The sequence below is a fragment of the Camelina sativa genome, chromosome 4, assembly GCF_000633955.1.
Source record: "Camelina sativa cultivar DH55 chromosome 4, Cs, whole genome shotgun sequence".
Classification (NCBI taxonomy): Eukaryota; Viridiplantae; Streptophyta; class Magnoliopsida; order Brassicales; family Brassicaceae; genus Camelina; species Camelina sativa.
The window spans coordinates 5,305,938-5,329,856 of record NC_025688.1 but is presented as its reverse complement, the minus strand read 5'-3'; the positions used below and the strand labels follow the sequence as shown (position 1 = coordinate 5,329,856).

At 33.8% G+C, this 23,919-nt stretch overlaps 1 protein-coding gene across 1 annotated transcript; it reads left to right on the top strand.

The window, feature by feature from the left end:
* LOC104779864 (aquaporin TIP1-2) lies at positions 6,171 to 7,611 on the top strand. The gene is made up of 2 exons (XM_010504277.1): positions 6,171 to 6,649; positions 7,071 to 7,611. Exons 1-2 carry the CDS (start codon positions 6,263 to 6,265, stop codon positions 7,443 to 7,445), a joined length of 762 nt encoding a protein of 253 aa, XP_010502579.1. The 5' UTR covers positions 6,171 to 6,262; the 3' UTR covers positions 7,446 to 7,611.

The following is a 23,919-nucleotide window of genomic DNA, read 5'->3' as shown; positions in this document are numbered from 1 at the left end:
TTTTCTTTTATAACCAGACTTAGCAAATATCTAAAAGTCGTTGCATCCATCACATGGGAGTATGTCTCCTCATAATCTATTCGTGGTCTTTGAGAGAATCTTTGTGCTACAAGTCGTGCCTTATATCTCACGATTTCATTATTCTCATTTCTCTTTCTTACAAAGACCCACTTGTGTCCAATTGGCTTTATATCGAATGGTGTCCTTAAGATCGGACCAAACACATTCATCTTCTTTAAAGAGTTTAACTCCACGTCAATGGCTTCTTTCCATTTTAACCAATATTTACTTTGAGTGAACTTTAATATAGACGTAGGTTCATGATCCTCATTTATCTCAAGTGCTACCTTGTATGCAAATATTTCATCAATGTCGACATCTTTTCGGTTCCATTTTATTCCAGACATGATATAATTGATTGAGATCTCATTATTATCAAAACCTTCAGGTCCTTGAGGTTCAGCGTCCCAAACCTCATTCGGTGCCTTAGGATTTGCCGCGGCCATGTCTATAATTTCCTTAACCTCGGTCTGCTTTGCACCTTTCTTAGACTTCTGAGGGTTCTTATCTTTGGAACATAATGGTCTACCACGTTTCAAACGGGCTTTAGACTCTGTAGCAACTTGATTATTGTGTTACTTCTGAACATCAATACGTACTGGTGCATTACAAGCTGGTATGTACAATTTTGTTACTCTCTTTGGGTCAGCAAAAGAATCTGGCAATTGAATAGCTAGCTATTGCAAATGTATAATCTTTTGGACATCTGCATCACAGGCTAGAGTCCGAGGATCTTGCCAATTTAAGGATGTTTGATTCATGATATCTCTTTAACCAGCTTGTTATTCTCTCCACCCAACATAGGAAATTCGGATTCAGCAAACTGACAATCCATGTATCTAGCCTTAAATAAATCACCGGTAGTTGGCTCAAGATACTTAATAATGGTGGGAGAATCATATCCAACATATCTTCCCATCCTCTTTTGAGGTCCCATCTTTATTCTCTGTGATGATGCAATCGGTACATAAACGGCACACCCGAATGTCTTTAGATGGGATATGTCTGGCTCATGACCCGTTAATAATTGGGATGACGAATATTTATTCTTTATTCTCACTAGATGGCCTGATGCGTATAATTTCTGTTACATGTAATACTGCGTGTCCCCAAGCCAACACAGGAAGCTTCGACCTCAGGAGTAATGGTCGAGCAATCAATTGTATTTGTTTAATGAAGGATTCAGCTAATCCATTCTGTGTATGTATATGTGCCACAAGATATTCCACACTTCCCCCCATGGACATACAATAATCATTAAACGCTTGGGATGTAAATTCACCAGCATTATCTAGACGTATAATCTTAAGTGGAAAATCTCTTTAGTTACTTTGACTGGTGATGGCCTTATAAATGAGTTTCCCTTGTGTACATGCTACACACATGAGATTTTTTAGGAATAACTCTTCTCTCTTTTAGAGTGTGCCCATTAGAATTCATAATTAGCTTACGCATCATGTTAGAACCCGGATGGCCAAGCCGGTCATGCCATAAAGTGCATTGTTCATTGAACATTTTATTCATTGAACATTTTATTCATTGCCAAATTAGCCTTTATCATATTAATCTTAGCATGGTAAAAACAAGTAAATAATGCGGGTATAGTCTCTAGGATTTTCTTAGATCCTTGGGTGATTTCAATAAAGCATAGGAACTCTTGGTTTCCTTCACCCTTAGTTTCAACATGTAGACCATTCAAATGAATGTCTTTTAGACTTAATAAGCTCCTTTTGAGCTGGGTGAATATAAGGCATCGCTTAGTTCAAGATGTGTGTCTGGCCGTAGCCTTCAATTAAACTTGTTATACCCGCTATTGTGCTAATATTGGCATTTTTCAAAATGAGATTACGCAAAATATCTCTTATCATTCAAAATTGTGTGGCTTGATCCACTATCCACCACAATTATATTCTTGTCCTTAGCCATTTCTCAATATGGACAAGAATTTATGTTTTAGCCATAAAAGCATAACAAATGCATATTTAAAGGTAATAATATTATTGAATTTAAACCAAACAATAATCCAAAATCATAAGCCAATCAAATGCAAAGCATGAAACATAAAATTAAATCAAGACCACATTTGAGTTTAATTATCCTTTCTCAAGCAATCAGAAGTTTCATAATCCAGTAGGTCATCCTTCTCATGGTCGAAATCACCTTCACCATCGAGATGAACCATGTTAGCTTTTGGATTCGTTTTCAAATTCTCTTGATAGAGATCAACAAGGTGCTTAGGAGTTCTGCATGTCTTTATCCAGTGGTTATCCATACCACATCTATGGCAAGTGGACTTGGTCTTATGTTGCGGTTTAAATATATCGCGGCCTCTACCCCGACCTCGGCCAAAGCCGAATCGGTTTCCACGGCCTTGACCACCAAAATTGTGTCCTTCGTAACTCCCACGACCAGGACCACCACGTCCACTTCTCCCACAGCCACGGCCAAACTGGTCCCTGCGGACATAGTTAGACTCTTTAGTCTCTTTCGGCTCTTTAGGCTCTTTAGGATTTTCTTTGCCATGTCAACCTTGTGAGCTTCCAGTAATGGAGCTGTACCCGGAGGTCTCAAAGCACTATTCATCATCAATATCTCATTTTTCTGCTCAGCAAGCAACAAACAATAGATGAGGCTTGCAAACGTCTTAAACCCCTTTTCATGATATTGTTGTTGAAGCAGTACGTTATTGGAGTGAAAGGTAGAGAATGTCTTCTCTAGCAAGTCCTCCTCAGTCACCTCGGTACCACATAACTTTAGGATTGAGACTATCTTAAATAGCTCTGAGTTATACTCATCCACGGATTTAAAATCCTGGATCCTTAAGTTTTTCCAATCAAATTGAGCCTTTGGTAGGAGCACCGTCTTTTGGTGTCCGTATCTGTTTTTCAACGCTGTCCAAAGGTCAAAAGGATCTTCAATAGTGAGGTACAGGTTTTTGAGACTCTAAGCAAGGTGATGGCGAATATGCATTATTGCCTTGTACTTGTTCTTTTCAGAACAATCATTATCATCCTCAATGCACTCACAAAGATCCTTTGATTTTAGATTGATCTTAGTGTCCAATGCCCATTGCAAGTAATTATCTCCAGAAACATTAAGGGCAGCATAGGAGAGGTTGTTGAGCTTTGCCATCTATAAAATAGAAAAACATGCATCCGATTAGCATGCGGTATTTAAGACCGAACCATGCAACAATTTAGGTCATGCGGTATTTGAGACCGAACCATGCCAATCACTTAGGGCCATGCGGTATTTGAGACCGAACCATGCCATGCTTATTTATACTCAAATTTTCGTGGTTTAACATGCATGAAAATACAATCCTAGACAAATTCTAGTATGAACAGGAAATATGCACAAATTTCAGGTTTTAGCAATTTTTCTTTTTCTTAGATAAAATTTTCTTTTATTAAATTTTCCTTTTTCTTTAAACAGGATAATGACAAATTTTAGGGAGATAATAATTCTCTAGGATTTCCGTTTTTAAGATCTAATTTTAGGGTTCTGATTTTAAACAAAACAGCCAAGAACAATCGGATTATACTTAGAACAAAACAGATTAATATTTTCGATTTTAGGTTTCTAGTTCTAACGTTTTCATGCAACAAGCAAACAATCAATATCTACCAAATTTAAACATATCATAATTAGTGTAATTGCAAACAATCTAAGTAATCCTAAACCTCAAACAATCAGATTTTAAAGTTTTAGGGTTTTAGGATTTCAAAGCTTAGGGTTTTGTTTGTTGATTGTTTACTTGTAGATTTTAGGTTCTTATAGGATTTAAGTCCAGATTCGATACATGTGTTCTTATAAGGTTTGATTATTTACCTTATACCGTTTGGGGTTGACTGGAATTGATCCGGGAGTTAAAGACCTCGGATATACCTTGATTTTGATCACGAACCTCGGACTAGTCTCGAACAAAACTTGATCACGAACTGAAGCTTGACCACGAACACAGATTGATCACGAACTAGAACCACCGCCGAGCTACGAACTTGATCCGGTTGAGGGCTTGGACGAACATGGGTTTTATGTGTGGCGGTTTTTAGGGTTTTAGGGTTAGGGAATTTTCTCAGTTGGACTTTAGAACAAGTCGTGATGATAACGTGTTGTAAACTAGAGAAATCGAATGAGGTTTTCTCTTGTCTTATTAATGAATCAATCGAATGTTACATATATATATAGGGCATAGACAAACCCTTAGTACAAACCGACTTAGAAAAGGAAATAGGTAAAAGGCCTTCGGCCATGGGCTGTAAACACTAGTACGTACATGGGCCGTATATGGGTCGGTTATAGAAATCCACCATCCATGTTTTACAACAATTTTCTGTATATTTTAAGATTTCACAGTTAGGAAAAAGAAAACTGTTTTGTAATTGCAGTCAGTTATAAAAAAAAGAATGGTGTTTAGTGTTTTACTTCACAGTTAAATATTTACTGGATATGACTGTTTTGTAATTGCAAAAATCACAAATTAATGTCAATAATATTTCAAGGATTCTTATCTATAATTAAAAAAAAAACCGTCATTTACATTTAAAAAAAAATAGTTTAAATCTGAATATTTGATACATTTTGTATACAGCATTTCTAATCCTATTTGATCTCGTTCTACACTAACCATATTTTATGCACGGCGCTTTCTAATATCACCATTTGAATTTTCATCAACGTAAATGTCAGTTTATATATAAACACTTTGTTTGGTCAAGATATAAATATACTTTATATTTTTAAATTTGAGCATGTATATTTGATTTGATTATTTATGTTAATGTATGAGAACTTGAGAGGTCCAAAATCCCCACCGGCCATGGTGTCAGGCCGGCGATAATGGAGAAAAAAAAGCTTCACGGACCTGTCCACATTATTGTGTTCTTGTATAATAATTAGTTTGATTTGACAATAGTGAATAATAATGTTTTGTTTTCTAAACATTTTAAAGTGATAACGATTGTGATTAATTACTCGTTTCTACGATATATGAGGTGGATTATTTTCGTATTAACGAAAAGACAAAAATGATATAAAAACGAATAAAAACAAGAAAATTTTAGAAAAAAAAAACTCTCAAATTTTTAAACTATTGCTTCACTTTCTTCTATCTATTTTTTTGTACAGTTTTTAACTATTTACGTACTACAAAACTAAATTTTTTTCCCAGTAAATTGTTTTGTACTTCTTTGTGGTATCAGTTGAACTCAACATTTCAAAATTTAGATGATTAACAGTCGAACGATTGCTAACTAAATTGGGTTATTGACAAAAAGTGGAACCAAGATGACACAAAATTTATAATCACAATCAACTTTATAGTCTACTATGATGAATTATGATATTATTAAAATCTATTTCTTGAATCTTATACTAAAAAATGTATAAAAAGATTGAGAAACACCAAAAATTCACAAATATTTGTTTTTTTTACAAAAGAAATTAAATAAAGTTTAAGGAAATCAAAAAACTATTTTAAAATAATACTTATTTTTATCAAACATTAGGAATCACAAACATAAATTAAATATAGAGAATATCTGATTTTTTTTTGTGGAATTTTAGGATACATAACTTTAAACTTAGGAATCTCTTATTTAAAAAAAAAATTTACAGAAAAATTTAGACCAGAATTTTTTTTATTTATTGAGAGAATATGGGAAGAAAAATAAGATGGAAAAATTAATGGAAAGAAAGATCCTAAAAGTGGAAGAGGGTAAGGACAGGCTGGCACTTGTGATTGGTCAGTGACAAATCCAGCTGTAACCCATTCACTAACCTTATCTCTCTTCCTTAGTGTTTTTCAAGTTAAAAATATGTTAAAACGCCAAAAATAAATAGCAAAAAAATGCGATGATAAAAAAGTTTGTTTTCACTGTGTAATAGTATATTACTTCTATTTTTAGCCACTTAAAAAATATTATATATCATATTAGGTCTCTCTTTTATTAATATTATACAACGTTAAATAACAAAATTACGTGTTAAATTATGACTAAGAGAATACGCACACTCCTCTAATTTCAACACCCGGTAAAAAAAAAAAAAAGTTTTATGTGACGAGAAATGGATTAGATCATACTTGGCTATAGCTATATATATACCTCCAACACAAAAGAAAAACCAAACCAATCATCTCACAAAACCCATCACTCTCTACCAAAAGCTTTAACCTCGGCCGTTCGACCTTTCTCCGACCATGCCGACCAGAAACATAGCCATTGGTGGAGTCCAACAAGAGGTCACTCACCCCGACGCACTTAGAGCGGCGCTCGCTGAGTTTATCTCGACTTTGATCTTTGTCTTCGCCGGCTCAGGCTCCGGAATTGCTTTCAACAAGCTCACTAACAATGGAGCCACCACTCCTTCCGGCCTCGTCGCCGCTGCCTTAGCTCATGCTTTCGGTCTTTTCGTCGCTGTTTCAGTCGGCGCTAACATCTCCGGTGGTCATGTTAACCCCGCTGTTACCTTCGGTGCCTTCGTCGGTGGTAACATCACTCTCCTCCGTGGTATTCTTTACTGGATTGCTCAGCTTCTTGGCTCAGTCGCCGCTTGTTTCCTCCTTAGCTTTGCCACCGGTGGCGAGGTAACTTCACTTACTTGCTCTACTGATTTGGTTTAAAATTTTACCTCACTAAACTATAATCAAATCTAGTACGAATAGGTCTGATCTGAGGTCTTACTCTAATTTGTGTCGAGCAAAAATGCAAATATGTGATTAGTTTTGTAATTATAAAACGAGTCTAATTGTATGAATGTTAATTTTGGTCTTCCGACCATTATTTTTGTGATTTTAGTAGTATTGTCCAAGATAAATAAGTTTACAGTCTGTTTTTGTTTTTTCTGTCTTGTGGTTTGGTTCAAAATTATATTCAATCTGATTTTTGAACTGATTTTATAATTGGTTTAATACCCATATTGAATATTCCAACTAATCAAAACTCATCCGTTTGACCTAACTTCTCCGGCAAGTAAATAAACCTAATTAATTAATTTTTTTTTTTCAGGCAATTCCAGCGTTCGGTCTATCTGCTGGAGTGGGATCCTTAAACGGTTTGGTCTTCGAGATCGTGATGACCTTCGGGCTAGTCTACACCGTATACGCCACAGCCGTTGACCCAAAGAACGGTAGTCTCGGAACAATCGCACCAATCGCCATTGGTTTCATCGTTGGAGCTAACATTCTAGCCGGTGGAGCTTTCAGTGGAGCCTCAATGAACCCAGCCGTCGCTTTCGGACCAGCAGTCGTGAGCTGGACATGGACCAACCACTGGGTTTACTGGGCTGGTCCTCTCGTCGGTGGTGGACTCGCCGGACTCATCTACGAGTTCGTCTTCATCAACGGAAACGACCACGAGCAATTGCCCACCACCGATTACTGAAGATGCAGATTCACTGTTTCTTAATTTCATGAATTTTTCGTGATTTGTTTCCTATTTTGTATTGTAATGGGTTTCTGGCCGTTGGATCTTTTAAAATGAATCTTTTGTCTATGTGTATTTGGATTTGTTATTGGAGTTCTAATTTCCTTGGAATGTTCTTGTGCAATTATAAGGTATGAGTGAACCGTAGCTAAACCAGGAAAACCAGGAAACGTGATTAGGAAAAAGAAGATTTTCTCTTTATTTTTAGGCTTTTAGTTAAAGAGCCGTAGCTAATTAGATCAAAACTTTATGAAACATATTGAAAATGGGGTTTTTTTTATAAATGATTTATGATTGATTTCATTTTATTTTAAATCAAAAGTAGTATGTAGTTACCCATATTTATGTTCCGACAAAAGCGTAATCTAGACACAGACAAATGAGTTAGTGGAATGTGTAACTTATTGTAGGTGAACCCATTCACGCAGTTTATGCCAATTTTATAGAATTTAAGTTGGGCAAATCAGAGAGTGTAAATTATTTGGCAATTTTTTAAAATAATTTAAGTTGTATAAAATTACATCCTTACGACTTATATTTGTGATTGATATTTGGCCAAAAAAAAAAAAAAAGAGAAGATAACACTAGCACATACTCGCGCAAACTTTACATAAATACATACTTTGAAACTCACTCGATGTTAACATAAATTTACATGCACTATCATGTTCGCTGGAAATGACAGTATGTGTTAGCTTTAAAAGTTTTATGAATCATATATGTAGTTTATAAATCGTTTTCATTTTCCATATTAATATATTAAAGAGATTTTTTTTTTTTTTATAAAAAGAATCGATTCATCTTTCAATTAAAAGCATAACTCCACAAAGACATGTCATGAGATCTCAATTTGGCGCTTTATTATTATAGCTGAAGCAAAATACCAATCGGAGTTAGCAACGACATGTTTTGATCACTCCATATCGTCCAATCGATATCACAGTATTATTATTTTTCTTCTTCCAACATTTCGGCGGGAATATGTATGGACATTTTCGTCATTCGATTGTCAATTTGTTTGGTTTCGAAACGTGAATAGCAATAGATGGATGGGAATAGATTCGCTAAAATCTTGTGGGGTTCATCGGATAATAAAGTTCGTGAAACGATTGGACGCACGAACCATCTACCTCTAAGAACCTACCCTACAAGCCAGGCCAGCCACAACATGATTTAATAGCTCTTCTGCTAAGAAACAAAAAGTTTATAAACTCTAGCAAACGCATACTATTACCCTAATTTATTACACCAAAATATATCCATCGTGTATCCAAAAACATCCAATCCTTCAGCTGAAGAGAAGACCAATGAAACCAAACCAAAACAGCACAAAAAACTGTCACATTTTTGGATTTAAAACGGTTCCATGCATGTGGATTGTGGTCTAATACATTGATCAATTTTTTTTTCTGTTCTTTATAATAAATCAGATTGATTTTGATAGTGTGGACGTAAAGATTTGCGAAGATATAAACTAGAACTAATACAACCAGCTAACTCTAGGCTTACCAAACCACGAACGATGAATCAAAGGCAATAAATTATACACATGCAGATGCAGATGCAATTCATATATACGATATGCAATTACCATGTGCAGCGTTGGACTATTCGTACACCACACCATTACTTAATTGTTCCTACCTTCTTTTTGGTTCTTTCCATATAAATCTATTCCATAATCTGACACACACAAATCCGTATGTCTTCCCATTGACGGCATTTAAATAGAAAGAGAGAGAGGGAGATTGATGTCGGTAATTTCTTAGAAAAACGAAGAATAACACATGCAAAGCTTAACATCTAAAAGAAACCTTGAAATCAGTTATCACCTAAACTTGAACTCAGATTCTAAAATTTTGGTTTTCTTGATGATGGACATTTTCTTTTTACATTAAAAAATATAGTAAACTTTACATTTGGCTCGGTAAAAAAAGGTGGGATACGTACACTAATTGACTGAGAGAGCTATTCTGAAATAAGTACAGCAGTGTGGCACATGGCTGATTAGCCTGATTTTCATTTTCGGTGCATCCCAGTCAATTTTGTTTTGTCTTGTTACTTAAATTTTGTTTCAGACAATGTAATAACAGTTTTCAAATATTGAACTGGTGATATGTTTCGTACCGGCTCTGTTTAAGAATAAAAAGAAAAAATTGGTAACACAAAAACAAGTTCACACTAAAATTCAAACTAATTTTGAAATCTTTAGTTTGTATATAATTATGAAATTTCAAACGTAATTAAAAACCTTTAAAGTTCATGTATTATAAATTAGTTTAATTTGCCAAAAAGAAAAAAAAAAGTATTCACCGAACATAAAAAAATTATGCTTAATAGACTCACTATAATCATACGTACTCACTACTCACCATAATCACAGTTCCAAAATTCGCCGTGAAGCACGGGGTTAAGTCATTCAAAAGGTGGACAATCACAGAATTACATATACACTTACCAATATTTCTTATATTATGATATTCATTGCCACAGATTAGAAAATTATGTTTTTTTCTCCCATTTGCCTTTGTTTTTTTTTGTTTGGACATCATTTTCTCATTTTGCTTAGAATCATTTTTGAAGCACAAAATTTTAGTCTTTAAAAAAAAAAAAAAGTTGGCATGGCTTGGTCGGTTTGGAGCAAGTAAAGAGTTCAAAAATCTAATTCATAGAGATCACACATTTAAGTTTTTTGGTCGGTACGTTCACGTCCCCCCGTCATTCTCCGACCAACTACGTCCCCGTCTCTCTGTCTCTTCTACCCAATAAACGTAAACATTTTCAGGATTTTATACACATTTAATTTCTTAGGAAGTTAGGCCCTACACCATAAAGTGACAATTTAGAGAAAGGGCTACTTAGATTTTTGTTTGTTTGTGATTTTGTGTGGAGGATAAGTAAACAGTAAACTGTTGTAAAATTGTGAATTTCGATTTTAAAAAATGAAAACATTACTATTTGTTCATAAACTTTTTGTTAATATCTTTTTCTTTATAAACTTTTTGTTTAAAGAGGTTTCCAGAATTTTTGTTCATAAAGTTTTTTTTAATATCTTTTTGTTCAAAACTGTAAAAAATATCTAACATTATGGGTTAAATGTTTTGGACTCTCATATACTCAAATCATGGGGATGGGGACTTCAACATCTTGCATGTTATTGGTTGGTTTGTACAATTTAATCTCGTCACTATAAAGTATCAACAAGCACTCAAATCTTCTTTGTCATCGTTGTGAGTGAACGTTTATATCGCTCTCTACTCTTTGTCACCAGCAACTATTTTGACGTAAACGAAAGTAAAAAACGAACTCATAAAATAAATTTGGGCTACAATAGTTGAAAAGATTGTAAGCCCATTTATTTTGTTATATGAATGATGGGATTCTCTGAAGAGGCGTTGTGAGAAGTTTCTCTTATACCGTTATACGAAGCCTGACCGAGTTCGAATGGGCAATGGTCCAGGACAATATATATAAATTTATGTCTTAAGGTTTGTCTTGTGGGTTAAATTACTTAATTCTATATTAGGTACTAACCTGCGGTTGCTGAATTTTTTATATAAAAAATTGTAATAATTTATTTTGTTATTATATTATTTATTAGTTTTTAACATCTAAGTTGTTAAAACTGATATAGATTTTATTTCATTAGATTTTTGATAAAAAAAATTAAGCTGTTCGGGTAAAAACTGTTGATAAAATTTGTAGTTGTAGATTTTATTCAATTAAAATTTTAAAATCTTAGCTGTTAAATTTTTAATAATATTTTTTTCAAGTACTAATTAGTTTAGATTGGAATAGATTTTATTTAATTTTGTAGATTTAATTTAATTTGATCTGTCTTAAGATTTTTTTATTTATTAATAATGAATAAAGATTAATTAATTAATTAAACTTTTTTAATGGCAAATGAATGTAATTTTTTACACATTTTAAAGTTAGTTTTATATTTGTATTTCCCAATTAATATAGTAGGATGCATTCTCCAAAGTTTATGCAATGTAAAAGTTCGTGAAATTAATCAAATTTTAAAATAATAGCAACACGTACGGTATTAAACGTTATAACTTTTGTCTAACTAATCCGTAACAAATTTACAAAAAAAAATATTAGGTTGATTGGTAATTCCATATTTCTAAAAATTGTAAAGAATCGGTTCAGTTCTATTTGGAATCAAGGAGATTACTCGTACGACGATATTGATGGTCTCGCCCTATGATTTGCCACTCGCATCCTGCAGCACTTATCAAAGAGGATGGAGAACTGATTTATTTTGAGTGTTTTACATCCAAATCTTATATTTTGAGTGTTTTACAATCTTATATTGTAAAAACAGTTTTTTTTGTTTGAATAATTTTATATTCAACTAAAAAAAAATCGGTAATTCTTTGGTACACCACTCACAAAAATAATATCAACAACGTTATCCTTGTTTTTCGTACTATGTTTTTACTTTTTTTTTTACTATTCTAGTACCGTTTATGTTTCATTTATCCACTAAAAGTAGACTTATCGGTTTGATGGTGGGGGTGGGACTACCCACACAAAACAAAATATGGGCTCATCAATCCTTTGCAATGCACCGAGTCGGAGTGGAAGCGTTGAATGTGTCACATTCGATACAAATTGCCTTTAATTAGTCCTGGCCGTTCGGGTATTCGGTTCGGTTTCAGATATATCCATTCGGTTTTGGTTAGTTTAGATATAGAGGTTTAGTATCCATTCGATTAATTTACTATTTCGGTTCGGGTTCGGTTCGATTTCGGTTATTTTTGGTTCGGTTCCGGATATCCGAAATAGTGTAATATAAATTTTTAAAATATTATTTAAATAAAATTTGATTATATTTTAACAAATATATCTAAAAACTTCCTCATATTTGATTTATTTCAAATATTTTTGTATTTTTATCTAAATATATATGGTTTTTTAGTTTACTTTTTATTACCTTATATAAATTAACACGTAATACAAAGCTAAAACTTCAACGTGGCGCAGTGGCCATGTTGCACACTCCAGTTTGTAGAGGTCTCATGTTCGATTTTCGGCTTAAACATAATTTTAGTACGTGTTCGGTTTGATTCGGATAACCGAATGGATATCGGTTCGGTTAATAACTGATATCCATGGATAATTAAAACACTATCCAATCGGTTATTGTCCACTATCCATACCCGAACCGGAACCAAAATTTCGGTTCGGTTCATTCAATTCGGTTTATTTGCCCAGGACTACCTTTAATGTAACATGATTTCATATTTTACATTATAAATACTTTTTTGCTAGATTCCAACATTTATTTGATAATACTTTTTTTTTGTTCTTTATAAAGACTGGTTTTATATTTGATAATGTTCATCTACGCATTAAATTAAATATTAAATTATACTTTGTAACTTTCAACCGGCTTGTATGCAACTAACTATGCATCATATATATCGTCTGTGATATACCTTATCTTCAGTGTTTGTTATCTTTTGTTATATCAGTGTAGCTGTCACATGTCACCTTCTTATTCATATTTTGATCTTACACCTTAGCTTAAAACGTTTTACTTCTATTTTTCTATGCGTATTCACTACCACAAAACGAGAGCAGTACTCCATCAAATTTAGATTTGTAAATATTTATCTTCGGTTGAATCATTCACCAACTAATAATCTATTAGGCACCTATATAAATCATAAATCGTTTCTTCTCCTTTTTTGTTTTTGTTTTTGTTTTTGTAAACGGCAAAAAGGACAATAATATGTACTTTACTTAAAAATGATCCAAAGAGTCCCACGTACATATAACTGTAAAACAAAAGAAGTAAGAATCACATTTTACCAAAATAGTATGGACCAACAAAAAACACCTAAAAATGGGCGGGGGAAATGACCATTTCATACCTATATATACTCCAAAAGTGTGATTTGCTGCTGTCTGTACAAATATGAAGTGCCAATTTAGATATGTACCCTAATACATTACAAATTTCATATCTATACTCACAAAATTGAGTCAATTACAAAGTCCACGTTAACGGATTTAAGTCAACTGTTAGAGATGCTGACTCAGAATCCACATGTGTATTGACGTGTCATTGAAAACGCAAAACGGTGTCGTTTTGTTATATTTTCTTCGCAAAAAATTGTGGACTATCCACACTCTGGTGGTTCGAACCCACGACCTCATACATATTAAGTTTAGCACTTAACCAGTTGATCCTACAACAATACTCGATAATATGATACAAATTTATCCTCATAAACCTAACGTTGCATCCATCAAAATCAAAAAAAATTGTGAGAAATCCACACTCCCGTGGGTCGAACCTGCGTACTCAAATATAATTAGCATATGATGTAAACTGTTGATCCCACAACAATACTCAATTATAAGATACAAATTTATCTTTATAAACCTTAAATAGATCTAAGTCCCAATTAAATGAAATTTTTATATTTATATTTATAAATTAAATTTAACTGAGAATATAAAGATAAATTTGTATAAGTGATAAATTTATAAATTTATATTTAAATAATAACTGAGAGTTAAATATAAATTTATAAATTTTATAAATTAAATATGACTGAGAATATATTTATATTTAAATTAAATTAATTTATATTTACAAATTAAATGAAAATGAGAATATAAAGATAAATTTGTATAATTGATAAATTTATATTTAAATTATAATTTTATAACTGAGAATTAAATATAAATATATAAATATAAATTTATAAATTAAATATAACTGAGAATATATTTATATTTAAATTAAATTAATTTATAGTTATAAATTAAATGAAATATTTATAAACCTTAAACCTTAAACATTTCATTTATCGGGACTTAGATATTGTTTAGGTTTATAAGGATAAATTTGTGTGATATAACTGAGTATTGTTGTGGGATCATTTGGTTATTCCTATGATATTAGTGTCTGAGAACACGGGTTCGACCCACGAGAGTGTGGATTTTCCACAATTTTTTTCGATTTGGATGCTACCTTAGGTTTATAAGAATATATTTGTATGATATTATCGAGTATTGTTGTGGGATCAATTGGTTAAGTCCTATGCTGGAAATGTTCAAGATCACGGGTTCGAATCCCCAGAGTGTGAAATTACCACAATTTTTTGCGAGGAAAATATATCAAAACGACGTCGTTTTACATTTTCGATGACACGTTAATACACACGTGGATTTTGAGTCAGTATTTCTAATAGTTGACTTAAATCCGTTAACGTGGACTTTGTAATTAGCTCAATTTTGTGAGTACATGTATGAAATTTAAAATGTATTAGAATACATATCTAAATTGGCACTTCTTGTTTGTATAAGCACCAATTTACACTTTCGAATTGTATACATGTATAAAATGGCTTTTTCCCTAAAAATGGGAATGCCTCGTTGGATACACGTATCACCCGTGCCATGCCAAATCGACAATTGCCTTGTATTTTGCAAAGTCGATCCAACTTGCTCAACTCAAGCCAACTCTCGTTATCCTAGTCACCTTTTTGGGTCCCAATGCACCCTACATTAGGGGATCACAATCCATCAATATGTGTGTGACTAGGCATTGAAGACTTTAAAAAAATTAGTAACTGACAATAGCATTTAAGTTGATTTTAAATTCGTTTTTGGAGTAAACTTTGTTTTATTTGAATTTTACCGTGGATGAATCTTATGGATCCCATATGGGACAAGCTGTTAACTAGACTAAAGTTCAAAGTCTTTTATCGTCTTCAATATTTATTAAAATTTACAGTTAAAGATTTTATTATTCAATTTCTCCCCGCTCCCTGTGTTTTTAGGTAATACTCTCCAAAATTTCAAATTCTGTGCAAATCCATTTTTTAGTCTTCGAGGATGTAAACTGCAATATGACAAAACTATAAAATAAATTACATTTGAGTTCTCCCTAGCCGCTTCTCTTTCTGGCACAATTTCCGATGTCTCCTCCTCGGCGGCGTCGATTCCATCGGCGGCGTCGCTGGAAAGTTGTGTTTGCATCTCCATGTTCTCCTCTTCTTCTTAAGTCTTGTTTCCTTTTGGTTCGGCGGTGAACAAACCGGAGGTTCACCATCTTTCCACCTTGCAAATCCGGCTATGCTTAAGCTTCACTCCCTCCCCCTCACCCCGTCTCTTTCAGTGGTTCCTCTCAGTGAGGTGATTCTCCCTAGGTTCCAGCCTTTCATCGCTAAATCTGAGAGCTCAAAACGCCTATACAACCTTGTGTTTCAGTCTTTGTCACGCGCCTCCCTCGAAGTCAACTTCTTCATCTATCTGCTCCTTAGATCTAGATCCCCTCACCAAGCGTTTGGCTCGGTTGCAGTTGGACAGGAGCTCTGTATCGACGTTGGAGCTGTGCAAGATTTTGCCAAGGCCTCGTAACCCAACCTATGTACCTCATAGTCCCAGGTTTGTTCCAAATCCTCTTCCGCCTTCCTGTAACATACCCTTGGGTCGGTTCATGGAATCATTTGTCCGAAGACTGCAATTGAAACATAATCACCCTTGTATGCTCTGTTGTTGCGAATTTTGTTTGAGAACCTTGCCTCTAAATCTGTTTAGGTTCGTTCCTTTTGACAGCCAGAGATTGATGAGGACCAACATTATGACCTAGTCTCAACCGAGAGATGGTTACCGGTTCCTCTTGGATCTAACCTCTTTGTTTCAGCTGTTCCATGAACTATCTCAATTGCATCTTTGTTTTACTTGTGCTGAAACCGAAAGCTATAGGAAGATCAGCATTATGTCCTTCTCTTCAAGAAGAGAAGGTTACCGAAACCTTCCCAGTCTTCTCTACACACTGTCTATGCGGCCTGCTTATTCCAAAGTACAATTCATCAATGTTGGAAAGTGTGTCCCCCCTTGGCAAAGTTTGATGAGTATCGGCATTATGACCATAGTTCCATGGGATATGGTTACCGAAATCTCCTCAAGTAAGCCATGCCCAACCTTAACCCTCCATTCACCCTCCTTGCCAATGAGCAGATCAAACCATCTAGTCTCTCGGCTATGGAAACCCATTCAACGTCCCAATGTCAATTTGATAAGGACAATCTACCACTCTTCCGCTGTATCAACGAATGTGGCGCCGACTACCCCAGAGTTATTTTGCGGTTTGATGCTCCTTGGCTCAAGTCTCCAACACCTCTTGGACATGTTTGTCGATTTATCTATCTTTACTTTTGTTGCACATGTTTATCTATCAAACTTTGCGCTAAAAACTCTCATCCTTTGTAACCATGCTACATTGTTCAGTTGAATGAAAGTAAGGTTCTGTTTGTTTTAAAAAAAAAAAAAGTCTTCGAGGATGTTGTTTTTGGGTTCAACTATAAAACTTCCTTCGTAAATGTTCGGTAACAATTAAACTACTTCTTAAAAACAAAAGAAGATGTTCTAGGATATGGAAATTGGTCATAATCAATATAAACTCACATTTTACATCATGCATTAACTTTTTTTTTCCTTTTCACTCTCTCCTGACAAAGAGTTCACCCTAGCCATCAACAACTTTTAGATTTGCGTTTGTACTTTCTGATGGTCAGCACTCTCTTCCGCTGCTGTGAGAGGGTATCTTAGTCTCTATATAGTTTGCCTTTCGTTTACAGTTCTTTTGACTCTCGAGTGGGGAACCTTCGGTCTGTTTCAAGCAGTGGTTCTGAGATTTTGTGGAAGCGGTCGAGTGGCAAGAAATGTTTGTTTGGGTGGTTCTTGTGAAGAAGATGGAGGTGGATCTGTTAGATCTACGATGTAAGTCATGAAAAATTGCCTTTTTTTCTCCGACCTAGATCTGGTTTCCATTATGGTGTTTGTAGTCGCTCCTATGCCGTCGGTGGAGGTTGATTTGGGGTCTAGTCAGTCCAGCCTTTGTCTTTCTGCGCTCTCTTTATCCCTTTGAATTAGCCATCACCTCTTTTTTGACTCGTTCCCTTTCCAAGAGGAAGCTTTGATAGTTCTGAATTTGGGTCTAGTTTCTTTAGTTGCAAGTGGTCTCTCTTCTTGGTGTTGGTTGCAGTGGGTCGTTGTAGGTGTTAACTGGCTTGTGTTGTTGTTCTCGCTTTTGAGAATGGTATGAAACATGGGGTCAGACTTCTCTCATTGTCTCTGCTTTCGAGATCTTTTTTGGGTCTGCTAGCTTTTTGAAAGGCTTTTTATCTAAGCGTTCATTGGCGTTAATGTCGTCGACGTATCCGAAAGTCAAACGTTGTTGTTCTCCAATTATGGGTCTTGCTTGTCGGGTTTTGAGGTCTTAGTTTGGAGAGATCGGCTCTCATTGTGATAGGAAGAGGTAGATGTTATCATTGGATTGGCCTGGGGCATCTTTGATAAATCTCATTCACTGGTTTCTTGTAAAGAAGAGGTCGCTTTGCTTTCTTGGGATCTATTGACTCGTTTCAGTTTAAAGTCTTGTTGCTTTTGTTCTTGATGTAAAGTTATGTGTTCTTTCGAGTTGAGTTAAAAAGTTCGGAGTTGTATTTCTAGTTTATATCAGTTTCCTTGTATAGGGCTTAGTTTCCGGAAAAAATCTCATCTTCCCTTGGCTGTGACTCCGGGGATATTATGTTGTCCGCCGGTTTTAGTATCCCTCTTTTGGGCGTTTGTATTCTACTTGTTTTGAAAACAAGTTAATCAATATAATTTATGTGACAAAAAAAATCAAATTCTTAGTTAAAGATTAAAATCTGATTTAACATCAATTTATTTCCCTATCATTATTAAAATAAAATAAAGTCATTTTTATTATTTGAAAACTCATAAATTTTTTCTCCACCAAAAACTCAAATATAACTAAGGGAGAAGGTTAGTCAAACCGTAACATATATAAGATTATAGTTATTACATGTGTTTTATTAGTGATAATTATATATTTTGGTTTGAAATTGAAGTTTCTTGACCCTTCATGTTTTTGACCATACATATTCATTTTTTTGTTTAACCTTAATTTCCTTTCCAATTTTATTTTGATTTTCTTCTTCTTCCAAATGGCTACATATCTAAAACATAGTCCATTCTGCTTATCCTCTCTTTTATTCAGAAAGTATTCTTAACAAAAATAATGTGATTATCAATGTATAAATTAATATATATTTAAAACATCATTATACTTCCTCTTACAATAATAATTCCTAAAATTTTCCATAGAACCAACCAATTTAGATTAACTTTGTTCTCTTCGAAAAGGATCACAATATACTGAGATTTATAGATATGTTTTTGAAAGTGGTAGCAAAGTAACAACAACAAAGAAATTCCTTCAGGCATGACTTTACTTGATGCACTCACATAGACAATATGATATCCAGAATTTAGATTAACAGATTTGTTAAAGATTTTTTTCTAATACATACAATTTATAAAACTTAGGGAGTACAATTTTACGTAGGAGTATAAACATATTTCAATTTTTTTAATTGGATAAAGATGTTTTAGAATGGATCTTGTGATAGTCCACCATATAGATCATCATGTTGGGTATTGTTATCTTGTTATATCATCTTCGTCGTCCGAGGAGGATATTTGCATAAAAATTGTTTTGAGGAGGTTTTTTTGAGTTTTTTTGCCTCTACTTTTCTTGGATCCGGAGGATGAAGTTGTTGATTCTGTAGGACTTGATGGTTTGCGGGGAAATTTTTTTGTTTGAATAGGTGGTAATGCTCGGTATACTGTAGCGATGCACTGCTTTATTTGTTGATGCGTCTGAATCCATTTCTCCAAGTTGGTTAAGGAGCAGTGGTCGAGGTTGTATTTGTCCCACCATTTGATTTTGAATTCGTAGAATAGTGAGTATGGCATTTCTGGTAAGAAGGGTACAAGGTTTTAGTGCCAATATAGTATCTAGGGTATTTCTATATCAATGTGGAAGACTATCTTAGGTAGAGGGCCAATGACTTGATGTTTTTCGTGTTTAGTGTAGTAGGGTAGTGAAACATTAGATATTTGGGGAGGATATATGTCATCGGACGGGCCGAACTAGTACCACCATTCGTAGAACCATCTTGGTATTGTCTTGGGGCAATGAAAGTCGAAGGAGTGGAACCAAGAGTGATCATAGGTCCGTGTGTAAAAGGTATGGAGAAAGGCTTTTTGGTAGTCTATGTAGGTCAATCTTGGAATATGGAAACCCAGGATGGAGAATTTTTTTGCGGTGTGGAAGTTTATAAACCCAAGATTTTGGGGATTGCATACTTTGAGGATTTTACAGGTTGAGTAGGAAATGATGTTTGAGTTATTTTTATCGGTATGATGTGTTATTTCTACTGATTTTGTGTCTACGAGAATGAATCATAAAATGTGCGGATTTTGGTAAGGATATCGGTAAGGTATTGGCTTTCCTCGTAAAATATGCAGTTGGTATATTGGGTTAGGTTTTGAGAGATATTGGTGTGGTAAACGAGATTGCAATAAGGTGTTGGCGTTGTGGTTTGAGGAAGTAGGAAGACTTTTGGTTTGTGGTTTTTTGTGAGGAGGATGGATTGGGTATTTTTTTTGTGGCTGGGGATTGACGGTTTTTACATAGAATAAAGGAGAAAATTCCGCAAAGGCAGAAAATTTGTTACTAGTGATTAATTGCTTCTCTTGTAAGTGCAGTTGATTCTTGATGTAGTCTGATGCACACATTGGTTTCTTTTATGTTTCACTCGTTTTGACGATCCTGAGATTTAACCTATAAATACTGGTAAATAATTATTTTCTCCTTTTATGTATTGTATATCAAAATAAACAAACAGATAAAATAGCTTGACATCTAGCAAATATTTGCTTAGAAACTAAGTTTTTAACATCCTTTTGTAAAATCTTTTTGGCTGATTTGCAATCGACACGTATTAAAAACGTTTTGTTTATTAAATCATCTTGAAATTTAGAAATACAGTTTACTATAGATAAAACTTTCTTTTTAACTGTAGAGTAAATCTTTGTGGTCCAAGCCAAACTCCTGAGTGAAAATGGATTATAGACTCTTGGGTAGACTCTGGCATTTTCTGTTTAAGGATCCCCCGTAACCTATTTCTGATGCATCTGTCGCAACTATCATGAATGCATTTGGGTGTGGGATGACTATACATGGTTGTGTTATTGCCATGTTTTTGATATCCTGGACTAGACTAGTATGCAGCCTCGACCATGGTATGAGGTTCTTTTGCAATCTTTGAAACAATGGTTGTATAGTTTTTCGTAGATTAGGTAAAAAAAAATCATATATGTAATTAAACAGCCTAAATTTTTTTGTAATTGTGATTTCTCTTTTATTTCATCTGGAAATTTATTTGCGAATTCTATAGATCTAGATATAGGTGTAATAGTAACTTGATATATGTTACGACCTAAAAATCGTATTTTTGTTTGAAATATTTGCATCTTTTTTGCGGATACTACTAGTCCACGTTTTTAACAATGTTCAGAAAGGTGTATAGAAGTTTAAAGTGTTGATCGATTGATTTTGAAAATATTAAAACATCATCTGTGTATACGATAGAAAAGGTGGAGTAAGGGTTAAATATTTCGTTCATAATATTTTGAAATTCGGATGGTATGTTTTTTAAACCGAAATGGATAACATTCCATTCGTAATGTCCAAAATGAATGTTGTTTTATATTTACCCTTCTCGGAAATTTGTATTTGCCAAATCCACTTTTCATGTCAAACTTAAGAATATGCAAGCATCATATAATCGTTTTAATAGATCTTGTTTGTTTGGTATTGGGTATCTTTATCTATTGTATAACATTGTGTAAGGGTTTATAGTTGATAACTAAGCGTGGTACTCCTGTTTCCTTTTTATCTTGGTTGTTTACATAAAATTTTGAACAACTCCAAGGAGATTTAGATTTTCTTATTAAATTTTTATTTAGTTTTTTTTTTGCAATGTTCTAAAAGTTCTTGATTCATTTGAATAGGTCTAACTTTAGTTGGAATAATTTTTTCATGCAAATATTTTTTTTTAGGGTATTTCATCAATATGTTTTTGTTTCCCAAAAGGCATTTGGGAGTTCATAACGTACTTGGTTTAGTAGTTCAACTTCTAATTTTTTAATTTTATTTGTGACTTGTGGATCACTTAATTGTTGGTCTATTTGCTGGTATTTTATTACATGTTGTAAATATTGTATATGTTTTTGCTTCCCATCTATTAAATTTATAGATTTCTCTATTGTTGAATTTTTTAAAGCTAAGATTTTTTTTGTTTTCATTGGGAATAGAAATTCAGATGTTATTTTTTCTCCTACAATTTTTATGGTGATTCCTAATATAACTTCTTGACTTATGTTTTTTACAAGGATAAACTGAGTTTTAAAACAATAATTTTTGTTAGAGATTTTTGCTTTGGGTAATTTGTAGTTGACCTTCAAACTACTTCCATTTGCACCACTAAGTTTTTCATATGTTTTTTCATACAATTTTGTAGGAACTATTCTTTCTCTAATACAATTATAGTCAGCTCCTGTATCTTGAAGTGCTATTGTTTCTAGTTTAAAATCATACCATATATGTAATGTGATTTTTGTATACTATTTTTGATAGTTTATTTTGTTTATTATCTAGATATTCTTCTTCTTCTTCTTCTTCTTCTTTTGTTTGCTTATGGTTTTCAGGGTTGCTTGTGGAGGGTTCGTTTGTTGTTGTGGGTAGAAATTGGTGGACTTTTGGTTCTATAAGGGATAATCTAGCATCTACTTGCAGTTGGTGAAGTTGATGTTGGAGAACTATTTGTTGTAATTTTTTTTGTGTTTAAAATTTTTTAACTTCTTCTTGTAATTCACCAGTAGTTACTTGTTTAAATAGTATTGGGGAAAGATATTTTTCTAATATTTGGGGAAGTGAAGGAGAAAGCTAAGAACTTGGGTGAAGAAGACTAGAAGAAAGCTAGGAAGAAGATGAAGAAGAAAGCAGAGGAAGAAAAAAAGAAGACATTGAAACCATAATTATGATGAAACTGAACTAAAACGGTGGCTGATTGATTCATTTGGTTGATATTTTTAGTTTATTTGGTAATTGAGTATTTTAAGTTTAATCTTATAACATGTTTCTAAATGTTTTTTTTTTGGTAACAAATATTATAATGTCTCTAATTTTCCCTAACAGCAAATAACTGCAATTTTAAAGAAGTGTTGAAATACTTCAAAATCTTAAATGGTTGTGGAGTTAAAGAATTATTATTTTTCTTTGTACTAAATCTTTTAATTTTAATAAATATTCTTTTTTTGGTTTATTAATCATCTATTTTGCCGATAATATCTATTAAAAACTGTTTGTCAATATCTTTTGTAATTGTTTATTGTTTTACAATTGCATATTCGATCTGAGATATCACTTCTGTTGGTCTGAGAAACAACAACTAAAAGGATTCGAATGAAGAGTAAGATCTGGGCAGACTTTGAGTAGAAATCGACAAGAACTAAGAAGAATGACGAACTGGATTAGTTTGTCTCTGTTACTTAGTAGAAAATTACATGTCCCTTTTCTTAGCCAAAACTTGAATATTTAAACAGAAAATGACTTCGAAACTATCTCCTCTATCTCCTCTATCTCCTCCAAAGATCTCGGCTCGTGATCCCGCCATCTCCTCCTAGATTTGACTCGACGTTCCTCTTGACCGAACCTTCTTCTTGGGCCCTAACAGGACCGCTACTACGTGTGACAATCGCCCCTTATTAGGTTTCTCCTATGGGCTTGTCGATCATCGAAACCCAACACCAACAACTTCCATTTTCTATTATGTCTATGGAAATGTCACTACTAGGTTCTTCAGAATTTTTGGTTTCTATTATATCATGTTCGAAAATGAGTCGCAGTGATAGCAATCGGTGACAGGAAAAAAAAAACAGGGCTTTTAAGTCATGTAGTCCGATGATCTTCCACGTAGCCAAACGGTCAGTTAAAACCGTTCGGTTATCGTATGCGTCATTGGGATAATATGTAACTAATGCCAACGGTGGACTAACAATTTTTTTTCTGTCAAATTACATATACAACATAAATAAAACTGTTATTAAAAAAAAGAAGAAAAAACGGTATCAAGGCCTATATATAGTTAAATTAAATCCAACTTAAGTAGATTTTATTTGGTGATAGCTTTCTCTCTCTTCTCTCTCTAAAATCTTTCGGAAAGAGAAAGAAGCTGTATATTATTCCGACGACTCTTGTCGTCTGTTTTTTGTTTCCGGCTACGTCCGGTTTATATTTCTCGCTTAGATGCGAGTTCTTCTTAGCCCTTCTGGCTAAGTTTTGTGTTTTCTTTTCCTTTTGCAGAACCAGGTAGATTTCTTTCAAGTTAAAGAGATCAAAGCCGAGTGGTGATTCAGAAGTTTTAGATCATCAGATTGCTCGATTCCAAGCAAGAGGAGAGTAAATCCTCATACCCTTTCTAGTGGCCGTAATTGGCTGTGTATGATGGTTTCTTTTAATGTTTGGGAATCGTGATAGGAGGAA